Below are 12918 nucleotides of genomic sequence, written 5' to 3' on the forward strand. Positions count from 1 at the left end.
ATTGTACTTTATTTAGGCCAGTATCGCTGACTGCTTTTTCACTTCTTCAGGAAGGAAGCACTTAGCAAACATATTAACACTATGTGTCTCCTACATTTAATCTGAGAACTTCTCCAGCTGTTTCTATTGCTTCAGAGCACAGTCAGCAGATTTTAACACCACAGACACCTGAAACTGATGAAAATCTATACACCTCCTCACTGCTGCAGTGTGAAACATGGTGTATATGTGAGACTCCAGTCATGGTGTTCAAATGACAATAAAAAAGCTCTAACGCTTAATGTGACTTGAAGAGATGACCTTTTGAAGTTTTCTGAAGCAAGATAATTAAATTATGTTACCCAAGCTAATAAGGTGAGATTTGTCTTTCAGTTGTGCCGTGAGCAAAAGATATTTTTATATCTTATATTGTGCATATACACAAACTCATCCTCCCAGCACAGCTGGAAGGAAAATCTCACGTTATTAGACTGATAACCTAATTCAATTCTCTTGCTTCGAAAAACTTGACAAGGTATTCAAAAAACGGAATGAAATATCAGTGCTACAGTGTTTGTAAGGATGTCACCTTTTGGCAGTGCAGAACTGGAAATTAAATCTAAACGTAATGCTGGTGCGTTCAGTTTTGCCGATTGTTTATGTAATGAATCATTGTGGAGCTGATGCGCTTGACTGCAGTGGACACTGTGAAAGTAGGTCCCTGCACCACCACTCCGAGTGAAAAAGCAGTGACTGGAAAGTGACATTTGTCCAGTAGGAACAGAAGTACGCTTTGCTGCACTTCCGTTTTTTTGGTCACCTTTTTTATTGATGTTTCACATAAAAACAATACACAACCAGCACTACGAAAAGCAGAACCACACAACGAAACACACAGAACAACACAACACTCTGCACTTTACTTTGACCTCTGTTTTAGCAGAAAGACATGCGCAAGAGTGGCTGCAATGGAACTCAAATCTGAGAGTGATTGTACGGCCTCTTTCTGGTGAATATTATAGCATTGCTGGCTGAGGGGTCACAGGAGAGATGGGATAGGATGCTCTTTCATGTTTAACACACCAACAATGAGGGGAATCCCTTAGTTTCAGTGTGATGATTACTGGAAGAATAGCCCCTAGGCATGTTACATGACGCACTACATCCCATGCAATGAGGATATTTTAAAATATGAATGCAACCCTGTCCCGTCTTTCTCTCTGCATGTGGAAATGTGTCCACTCCAGCCAAACCAATATTTCCATTCATTTCACTTTTCAAGATGTATGCACTAGAACCTTGAAGTACATACTGTATATGAATGTGTACATGGCCTTCTCAACTGTTGACTGTGAATATGCTGTTGCTATGGTTATTTTATTCTTGGTGAAACATTTAATTTTAACATTGTCATCATTGACTTGTTAGCAGAGCATGTGATGCGAAGATTGATGCTTTGGAACTTGTAATGTCCTCTAATGGCAACCAGAATCATTGTGTGATTTTGTGTGTTTTTAGTTGACAATGTCGTAGTTTTACGGGCTAATGTCCAATGTCTAATTTTGGTCTGATTCATGTCCATACTACACACTGAGCAATGTTGCAGTTGAGCGAGATTAATGTGCAAGCTGCTCTTGCTAACAGGCACACCTGAAAGCTGCAGAGAAATGTGTAGCGGCCATGCAAAATGCATCTGCTGACCGCGCCTCCCTCTCTCTCTCTCCGGCGTGCTCTCCCTTCCCTCTCTCCGCAGGTGTGTACACGTTCGGCCTGTTCACCACGGACATCTTCGTGAACGCGGGCCAGGTGGTGACGGGGAATCTGGCGCCTCACTTCCTCACCGTGTGCAAACCCAATTACACGGCCCTGGGCTGCCAGCAAGCCCTGCGCTTCATCAGCCACCAGGAGGCCTGCACCGGCAACGAGGACGACATCCTGCGCGCACGCAAAACCTTTCCCTCTAAAGAGGCCGCCCTCAGCGTCTACGCCGCGCTCTATCTCGCCGTGAGTACGCCGCGCGCTCGCGCCCCCGCCCCTCGACGGCTGCTCCGCGTTACCCGCGCTTTGTCGATCGCACGCCGATGCTGCAATCAATCTGCGTGTTTGAGTCTCAAACAGATATTTTTAATCATTTGCCATCTGTCTTTGTGTTCGGGGACCTCTCCTTTGTGTGTCTAAAGGTTGCATTTTTTTGTGAGAGCCATTTCAGCCATGTTTGGCTGTTACTCTGCCAGCCACAATTAGTTACGGAGCATTACACTGTACTGATGCCGCTACTTATGTCAGCAGTCGAGTGTTTTGCTTGTTTTTTATGGGAAAGTGCGGTGTTGGTTTATCTTCCAGGAAGTCTATTCATTTATTCTGACAGCTGTGCACGACAAGCTTTACTTTGTATTCCCAAGTTTCAAAGCTGTTCGGATCCCGCATTTCCATCCCGATGTAACTCTTAGTGAATGTGACATCACCCTCAGCTGCATTTGAAATGCAAATGCGCAAGCTGAATGCTCCACATTCTTTAAGTGAGCTGGATCAAACACAATTTTAAAGACTTGAGATAAACTGAAATACAGTGAGATGCGAATGTACAGCGTGTACCAAAACAAAAAAACTGCTTTTGGGCCTCAAAGAATGTCAAAAAACAGGGTGGTGACCACCTGTTCATTTCACATTGAAGACCAGGTTAAACTCAAGTCATGTTACTGAACTTAAAAGCAGACTAGGCACATTGGTCTGTGCAAAGATTAGCCTGTTTATTCCTTTCCAATCTGAAAAATATGGGGGGCATCATTCAAATCAAAGGCTGAGTCATTTAATGATTCCACTGCCAGAGTGTCTGCACAAGTGGTACTTGTTCATCATACAGCAATGAGCATTATTTATTTACTTGGCAGTCCCATGTATGTAGGATGACTTACAGTGCTTGCATTTATTTATATCTGTGCCTCTGTAACACATGTAAGCACTGATCTGGAGCAGCTTAGTTAAGGCTAAGGTTATGGGTGCACGCCTGTTAGCCATAGCTGCTGGTTGGATTCCTGCATTTGTACACAATAAAAATAGTTGATGTTGTGGTAAAGAAGGCTCTCCAAAATCAATTAATCAGATTGTCTCATCCCAAGCCTCCCTTATTTCTTGTTTCAGTTGAAGTCTGTGGTCTTTGATTTCTTTCCCAGTGGCACAGTTGTATTTTCATTCACTATTTTGTCTTACTAAGTAGAAAAGGTTTATGTAGGTCGGTCTTTCCCTCTCATTGTTTTCAGCTGGTCCTTGTTAACCCTCAAATTTATGATTATGATTATATTATCATTATTATCTTAACAGCCAGTTTGAGGATTAAGGACTAGCTTTGAGGAGAAGCTAGGAGCAGGCCGGATCCGGGAAATAGGAAAACACATATTGACAGTTTGCCTATTTAGATCTCATCATTACAAGCCCAGGCTATATCTCCATGAGACCTGGCAGAAAAAAAACTTTAACTATTTTAATGTTTTGACATAATATGAGTGTCTTGGATGACGAAAACTTTCAGTCAGAATATTTTTTTATTTTTTATTAAATGTCCCTTATAGTGTAGGTTTCAGCATAGTAGAACATATGGTTCTTCAGATGAAGTCTAGAAACTCATGTCCCCTACAGGGCACAAATTTTTTGGGGGGGTTTTAGGAGGATACAGTGTGTTTCGACAGAGCATGTTTTAGTTTTTGGCTAAATTAGATGAAGGTCATGAGATTCTGCACTGTTAGCTGTACAGAAAGTGTACTCCATGCCTAAAGGATTGTTACACAGTGTACACTGTCATGGTGCACCTTTAGAAAATTCTGAACATGCCCTCTATAAAATGTAACATTTAACGTTTTGGTTTTTTAACAATGAAAAATTGATCTGCCAAAGCAGAGATTTGTTTTTTTATGTAATTTATCTAAAGTCGAGGGGTGTTTCAAAGACTCTTTTTCAAATTCATTTGCTGTTGCATCGTCAGCTTTAAGGAGCCATTCCTGGCTGAACAATAAGGATTATTAAATGTACTATCTTCCTGCTGCCTGTGGCCTGGCGAACAGATATAAATGCAAAAGACAAGATAGGAGATTTGTCTCCTAGGTGTGCACTTCAATTCCATTTCAGCTCATTGTTCTGGCTGACTGCACTCTCTTTATTGATTAATGGTGGCATGTTATAGTAGCATCTGTATTGTTCTCATTTGTAAGGAGACTTTCATATGTTTGTAGCGGGTCTTGTAGAGATTTAAAAAACGGGAAAGATGAATTGAATTGGTTGAATTTATCTTCGCAAGATGAATCACAGTGAAGTTTGTTTTTAAACCAGTTGGTATTCCTGGCATTCCAGTCTTCCAATTCCAATTTGGAATCCCCAAATATTTTCATATGTCCAGTTCATTCCCATAACGTCCTTTGCCATTTTGAAATGCTTACATTGGAGATTACAGCTCCCAGATGAGACAGTCCTGCCTATTAAAACTCTCCCATGTCCAGGTACACTACTTCCAATTATGCGTAGTCCTGCAGGGCCCTGACTCTTATCAATGAGTGAGATTTTATATTAGTAACACATGACTTGCATTCGTAGAAAATCAAATTGTCAGCAATACAGCTGTGAAAGCTCAACCTAATTAAAATTGAATATGATTTGCATATTGTTGCTTTGCATACAGTCTTAAACTGTGTAGCAGAAATACATTACAGAATAATGACCAGGCATTATGTTAAAGTGCATTTAATATGCTGTACAATACAGTTAGATGTGCAGCAATAAACCTGTAGAGGTGTACAGAGGGCAATTGCAATAGAAAGGTGCACTTGGAAAAATTGCTAGACAATGTGAATTTTGCACTTCATAAACAGCAGATGGTATTGTAAGAAAGTCAGTGCCAACAAAATTATGCAGACTAATCGGTTTCTAAAAACATTCTGAGTGAATGCATCAGAATAGACCGTTGGAACGAATGACAGAAATATGAAAATGAAGCTGGTTTCTGACATTCAGGAGAGATCCAGATTACAGCGTGTTTCAGAATGTTGAATGTAGGCAGTATGAAATGCCATTTTTAGAATTATTTCTTAAAATGAAAAATACTAGTGTGCTTTTAATACTTGTAAATGATTTATATGTAACCCAGACACAGAAACAACCCACAAGCTCGTATAAACCTACAGGCCTTCACCTATGTAAGAAAATGAATTAAATAGTTACATTCTGTAAAAGGGCCTCCAGACTATGCAGTGTTCCTAAGTTCGCTGCAGTAATGCAACTTGGAATCATGCATCTATTCTATGCAATTAATAGTTACAAATAAATGATACCCAGACACACGAGCCCGTTGTTTCCCAAGGGAGTGTGAACAGTCTCCCAACAGAGTATCAGCAGCTCATTGGCAGCTGTGAGGCCAGCCAACCATATTCACTTCATTTTTCTGCACAGACAAGAGTGAAACCGTCATTTAACAACAATATCCGTAGAAAGGGATGAATGGATTGAACAGGGATGGGATTCAGGAGCGATTGGTCTGGATTTAATTCACATTTGTCAAACCGTAACTTCAAAGTAATTTTGGGTGGTACTTTTATCAACTCTATCACAATTTTTCTCCTTCATTCTGGTGATTGCTGAGCTCCCCAAACTGTGTTTTGAAGAAACTAATCGGCACTTCCATTTAATTGTGAGTCAAGAGTCAACAACAAATGTTGATTGAATCCAGGGTTCAAGTCAGCAACATCCTGCCACTATAGTAACAAATGGGAGAACAGGGTCCTAAAATGCTCTGGGAAAGCAGTGTGCAGGGGACATGGAGCTAGACACATTTGAAATCATCAAAGAAAGGCAGGTGATACGTGTCCTACAATCTCCAACACCAGTATCAACTTCTGCTGTCCGGCCCATGAATCAATAGCTAGGTTTACACCGCCTGATACAAGTGACCCAATTCCGATTTTTTGCTCGCGTGGCACAGATCGGATATGTAATATGAAAATGTAAACAGGAAAAAAAGCACATGGAATTTTCAGATCCGTTTTTGGCCGTATTCATATGTGGAAATAAATCTGGTAGGAATTGGTTATCTGCCAGTGCAACTGTCATCTGAACGCACGGATTGGAATTTCCCGGTCATTGCGATTTGCACGTCATACAAATTGTGATATTCACTTTTTATCACATTTGAATTACGCATGATGTACATTACCTGCACAACCATTCTCTGCTCATTCTGTTGAAAGAAGTTAAGTGGAAGACGAAGGCTCAGTCTAGAGGTGAATACCAAGGTTACATGCCTTTTATGTATGTGGGGCGAAGATTTTGTGTATGCCAAAATACAGGGGATGTTCGTTGCATATCTAAAATGCTTCAAAAAGCAATAGCTTGAATTATTTCTGTCTGGTTTTGTGTCCATTGTAGATGATGATATGGCTGTGGTGGTGTGGGTGTTTACTTTCATGTCGGTAACCAAACCCTTGTTTACGCATGAAGATTGTTTCAAGTATAAACTGTGTAAACACAGTTATCAGATTTTGGTCACTTTTAAAAGGAAATGTAAACGGGTAATCAAAAAAACTGGGCACCTGCGGTGTAAACATAGCCAAAGTACAGGGCACACAAATCACTCACAAATCACAATATAATCTACTTGCTGATCAAGCTACATAATACTCTGCAATACTATATAATAGAATACTGTATAATCAGCACCAAATCATTTATAATTAAAATTGGTGTTGTGTTGTTTGCATTACTGTGCCGTTTTATGTTGTGTCATATGTGTTATTGTACTGTGATACCTGTAAGATCATAAATACATAACTACTGTTTCTTAACAGATATTCTAGCATTGTCAAGGTTATGGGGACCAGGACCCAAACGCAGAGTGGGAGAACTCAAAAAAACTAAAAAAACTAAAAAAACAGGCAAATCCAAACAAAGACTTTAATAGCAAACAGAGAACAAAAGCAGCGAACGAAAAATGAGGCCACGCAGGGCAACTTGCAGGAACACAAAAAAGTCTCCAAAAGAAAACAGCGGAACTTCCAAAATCCAAAAACACGCAGAACACAGGAAGGCAAAACAGGCAGGCAGAATAACGAGTAGAACGGACGATCAGTAATGCACACAGGTGGAAACACACAGGCAGAAACTCAAGGAACCAGCACCCGAGTCAGGGAAAGAGAGAACTTAAATAGGCAGGGCAACTAATAAGACACAGGTGAACTCAAAGAACAATCATTCCAAAGAGGGAGGGGATAACAAGACAAGAACAGAAACAATAATTGAATAATTGAAAACCATAATACAATTAACCACAGGGGAACGAGCAGAACACAGAACAGAAGTGCTGCTATCTGGCAGCCCAAAAAGGAAGAACAGAGACAAAGGCAGAATCCTGACAAGCATGATATAAAAAACATAATGCTGTTTTAGTTTTTTAGCCACTCAAATTAGGTTATCCTAAATAGCACCAAATGGCAGCTTATCATTAGCATGATGCTCCCACAGGTTTTCTAATACTCTGTCAGTATAAAAATCTAATATAGCAGAAGCTGACATAAGCTCAGCCCCTGCCCCAAAATCCAACAAATAAGGGGATCATGAATAACTTGCCTGGGAAAGCGTACTACTCAGGGGAAAAGTGCAGAGATTGCAGTTGTAAATTCTCTATATTCCTGGAAACAAAGTTGATGCAAGTCTTGAAATATACCTACATTTCATCTAGCCAAGGTAGTTCTACATGTAACGTTACTCTTTACTGGTCCTCCGCTTTATTGATATGGTCTGAATTAACATTCTGCCTTAGTAATTTTATTATAAAGAACAGTCATCCTCTCAAGGAGTTTCACTGTGCTGAGTGTGTTTGATTCCCAGGCAGCATTTCAAAGGTGTTAGAGTTATTCCAACCATTTATCTATTTATTCATTTTTTTAAACTAATGGATGCAATTTAAAACAGCAAACTAAACTGCATAACGGACTAAATAACCATATCAGATCTTAAAATGAATGTTTTTGACCATCTGGATGTTGCTTAGCTAACGAGTTAAATATTTAATACTATGTTACGATATGGATATGGCAACCATATCCATATCATAATAATCCATATCATATTGCTCACATTTCTGCATAATGCTGTATCTGTATCCATATTTAACCAACACAACATTTCAGTTTACTCACATTGTTTACTTTTCAGTTATAGAGCTGAATGAAAAATAAATAAATAACTGACATGAGAGGTTCATTATTTTTATGTAAAGCACTTTTGGTTGCCAATGGTTTTATGAAAATGCTTTATAAATCGAGTCATTAATTTGTACAGTAATTAGTGAAATTATGCTTGTCCAGCATACGTGTTTTTATTGAGGTATGTCAGCAGAGGACAATTTTGTATTATTCTGTCAGCTGTAGAAAGAAACTTCATTTAGTTTCATTTAAATCAATTCATAAAGAAGACATTTATGCATAGTGGTTCAGTGTTAAGCCAGTGCTGATTAACACTGTTTACCTCTACGATTAGCATGTGCCCCTTCAGTGTCACTTCAATTAGAAACAAAATCTGTGTTTAATTTTTATTTTAAATAATTATTTAAAAATTACTTTTAGCACTGTACTGTTTTGATTATGCACTGAGGGCTATAGGAAGTTTTCAGTCATGATTTCTCTTTTCAGGGTGAATAAATACAGCATTCATGCAGTGCTAAATCAAAGCCAGCTGTTTTAAGCTAGCAAGACGCGTGGAGAGCTCTTCAGTCTTGCCTTTCCCGCCCAGCTGGCAGGTGGACATCTTCTGCTGGAGGCACTTTATCTGTTTTATTCAGCCTTCCCTATTTAGCTGAGAGTAGTCAGCAGCTGCATGTCCCCTCTGCTCCCTGTGGCCTGGCACAGCCAGGAGGCGGGGGTGGGGATAGAATAGACACAAACCATAGAAAGAACACAAACCATCAGCTTGCTCTGGGCATGCTTGCTTCACATTGTGTCAGCCAGACCATAGCTGTGTGACCAAACCTCACCTTTGCAGTTGAAGGTGACTTTTTATGATAACTGATGTGATAGAAACAATGATAATGATGTATTTCCTGTTTTCTGCTTCTTCTTGTAGATGTATATCACCTGCACAGTGAAAGCCAAAGGAACCAGACTAGCAAAGCCTGTTCTGTCTCTGGGCCTCATGTGCCTGGCCTTCCTGACTGGGATCAACAGAGTAGCCGAGTACAGGAATCACTGGTCTGACGTCATTGCAGGGTTCGTTATAGGAGTGGCCATAGCTACCTTTCTGGTAAGAGCTCATTTGTGCGCATGGCTTATTTGTTATGTGTTTAGTGGGGTTTGAGATATAAGTTTGTTTTTTTGTATCTTACAGCCTGATGACGTTGAATTTTGTCAGACCAACTAATTAATCAGCCAATACAGTATATTCTCTTAATTTACAATACTGAAGATGTATGTGAATGTTCGAACAGTTAATACAAGAGAAAAGTATATATGCACAAAAATTATACATGAAAACTTAAACCATGTGAAACTAATTTTACATTGCCAAAGTCACACGAGTATTTGTAACTTAAATGCAATTCAACAGAATACCAGTCAAGGGGAAATTAAACCACATTTCATGCTAATTTATTGGCCCCATGAGGACTAATTGATTAAAATTAAGCAATATGTCAGCTAAAATCATTTTATACCTTAACCACTCCATAAAAAAATAATAATGAGGGTATCAATTTATCTGCTGAATGTACAGATACAGCATGGCATGAGTTCCTCAGCCAACTCAAATTCCCAAAACTGATTATACCTTGATTTTTTCTTTTTACCAACAGTAGCTAATTACTCATAGACAACGACACACTTTGAAGTCTTGGACTAAACTAAGGACTTGATAAAGCTGTTGAGCCCTTGAGTCACTGCCACTGAGCAGCCAATACACAAACACTGATGTTTCTAACGCTACTCCCATTAGCCATAACCACAGTTCCCATCCCCCTCCTCCTAGCACGTCTAATAGTCTTTCCACGGTCTGATCCGCACAACTCCTGCAAAGCTGATTCTGAGCCACAGAGCGGATATAGCAAGAGATGTATTTTCTGTGATTCCTACATGCCACTTGAGAAAGGAAATAGATATGAGTTTAGACCACTGTGCCACAGCCAGGCAACAGACATTATTTGGGCACAGCTTAACGCAGATGGAAATGTGGCTGTGCAGATAAGACATTCCCTTCTACAGTTTACACCACACACAGCAAGGCTGCTTTTGTCAATGAGCTGCTTGCATGCATGGTGTGAGCTGTGTGGTTTTTTTACCCATAACTTGTTGCTAGAATTTGAATGCCCTGATCACTTCCACTTGGTGATCCTTGGTGGTAAAATGGCTTGGGGTTAGGCTCTGGAGGGATCTCTCGGATGACTGGTAGGAATCCTGTGGCCTCAAGGTGTCTGTGGGCATGATATTAACACAGGAAAACATGGATGTGTTGACGGACGTTTTCCATATTGGCTGTGCTGTATGACCTCCTGGACTCATGCAGTGCTGCAGGGTGCTTTGTGCCAATAGGAAGACGGGTCCTGGAATATGGAGACCGAAGATTCCTTACATTACGTTAGGTCAGATTGTGACAGGTGTTCAATATGCAAGGCAAACCCTGCTGATGCTGATGTTTATTAATTGACATCATTGATGTAATTGCTTCCGTTCGACTATTTACACAGACTCCTATTCTGTTCATGCAGTTGAGATGCTTTCATGCTGTTGTACTGTACATAAAGGCGCATTTCATTAGAAAATCCATCTCGAGAACCCACTGGCAAATCTGTGTGTGTGCGTGTGTGTGTGCCTTTACTCATTCTCTTACTCAATGCAAGCACAGGAAAGAATGAAAGAAAATGAATGCAATCAGATAAGATCAAGCCCACAGGGCTGGCAGATCATTTGCAGGGGAGTTGAGCTCACAGCAGGGTACAGTGTTTTAAGGGGATGTGTTTACTCTAAAGACTGAGCTCCACTAAAGCTAACTCTCATTAACACTGGAGTGGCAGAGGGAATAGGTTTTTCAAAAATAAATATCTGCAATGTTACTTCAGCCATCTCTGACTTTTTGTGTATAGCGCATATGAAACAAGAGGAGATAGTGGTATCATATATAAATTATATTAAACTACAAATGATATTTAGCAGTACAACATTACCATAGATATTGGGCTCTATTTTCTGGAATGTCACACGGTGCACTGGTGGAGTCAATGGTGCAGTTGTGGCTACTGAATATTGGTATTTTCGTGACCAGTGGCGAGGAGTGTACAGCTATAAGTGCACGTTGTCAAGTGGAAAACAGGATGGATTATGCGGAATATATTATCAGCGGGTTTATTGCAGCTGGATCCACTCATAGCCAATCAAAGGACCTCTTTTTATTCCCTTTAAGAGCCAGACGCAAAGCGCCCTGGCATACTGCCAATTTCCATGTTCTACTACTGCTGTCCGCACATCTACTTTGTACTGATATCACTAAAAATTGTGTAAGTCTGCTTAATCATTCGTTTTAGGCTATTTAAATGCAGTGGTGATCACAGAAAAATTGATGCTAAAATGATATTATAAAATGTATTATAAAATGTATATGTCCCAATAGTCCTAATAAGTAAGCTCTTACAATAATAGTGAATGGCAGACCAACGTGGTACAATATAAAGCCAAATGTTAAGAAAAATATTGCAGATTGTCCAAAAGAAATGTAGTTGACTCTATAGGCATTCCTGGTTGCATGCAGGAACCGGTTGTGTTGCACTCTATATCAGCTGCAACTATCCTGCAGACCTCCTGCGGCACTGCATGAACTGCATAAACGTCATGGTGACCACATTCATTTTAACTAGTCACATAATTAAAATGAAAAGATTTTTTATGTTGCAGTTTATTGTCATTCTTCTCATTATAGATGTGGGGTAAGAAAAAGAATACAGTACCCTGGGGACCAAATTGTAGTTTAAGAACCGTCATAAACAATTAAAAACTGAAATAAATACAGGAATTAAAATTATATAAAAAGAAAAAAAGACAATGAACAAAATACAAAGTATGAATTTTTCTTGTGGGATTTATATCAAAGTCAAATTGGACATATATTTGTGAAACCCAATGATTAGCTTTTTAATAGGCTATGATCATACATGCATTGCATGGGAAAGCTCATAAATTAGCAGTGCCCCATATGCTGGGCTTCAACTTCCAGCATAGACCTGGTTTGAGCAGGTGGGTGGTGCAGGAGTGAATTACAGAGTAAGCAGCCCCAAAAATTACAATGAGCTGCGCCAAAATTGTAATGCGATCCTATATCTTGACTGACACACCCTCAGCAGCAGCTCGTCTCCCACTTTGGCACACGGTGAGTCACAGAATCCCCAAAAGGCTCAGGAGCGTCAAAATCCATGATGAAAATACCACTGCCAGTGCAACAGCTTGCAACACACTATGTGCCTGCTGGAAAATAGAGCCCATTATTTCTTTACAAGAAAATGAGCGATTCTTATGGAACAGGTTTATTTTGTGAATCTGACTCATTACAATTCCGTTCTGTCAATGAGGCAGTTTTGAATTCTTTTTGGATAAGATCAGTAAGTGTACAGGGGGGCACAAAGATGCTTCTGTCTGATGCATGTTGAATGTCATTTATGACCTTCATAGTAGTTAAGCCAATCCCAGTATGCAGTGAGCAAGAGGACAGGAATCCACCCTGGACAGGTTCCCAATCCATTACAGGGCCCTCACACCATTCACGTATACATTCATGCCAAACGAAAGTCTCTGATTAGCCTGCTGAATGTCTCTGGACTGTGAGAGGAAACCATAGTGAAACTCACGCGGACATGGGGAGGACATGCAGGAAGGCCCTTGATCAGGATTTGAACTTGGTACCTTCTTGCTCTTAGAGGACAGTGCT

At 40.0% G+C, this 12918-nt stretch overlaps 1 protein-coding gene across 7 annotated transcripts in view; it reads left to right on the plus strand.

The window, feature by feature from the left end:
• plppr5b (phospholipid phosphatase related 5b) overlaps positions 1 to 12918 on the plus strand; it is a 67367-nt gene that overhangs the window by 50116 nt on the left and 4333 nt on the right. For all 7 annotated transcript variants that reach the window (XM_064332204.1, XM_064332205.1, XM_064332208.1 and 4 more), the window contains 2 exons: positions 1733 to 1983; positions 9079 to 9255. In XM_064332204.1, coding sequence (XP_064188274.1) covers positions 1733 to 1983; positions 9079 to 9255 — 428 coding nt within the window. The remainder of the gene's footprint in view (positions 1 to 1732; positions 1984 to 9078; positions 9256 to 12918) is intronic.

This window comes from Anguilla rostrata, chromosome 4 (genome assembly GCF_018555375.3).
Source record: "Anguilla rostrata isolate EN2019 chromosome 4, ASM1855537v3, whole genome shotgun sequence".
In the NCBI taxonomy this organism is placed as follows: domain Eukaryota; kingdom Metazoa; phylum Chordata; class Actinopteri; order Anguilliformes; family Anguillidae; genus Anguilla; species Anguilla rostrata.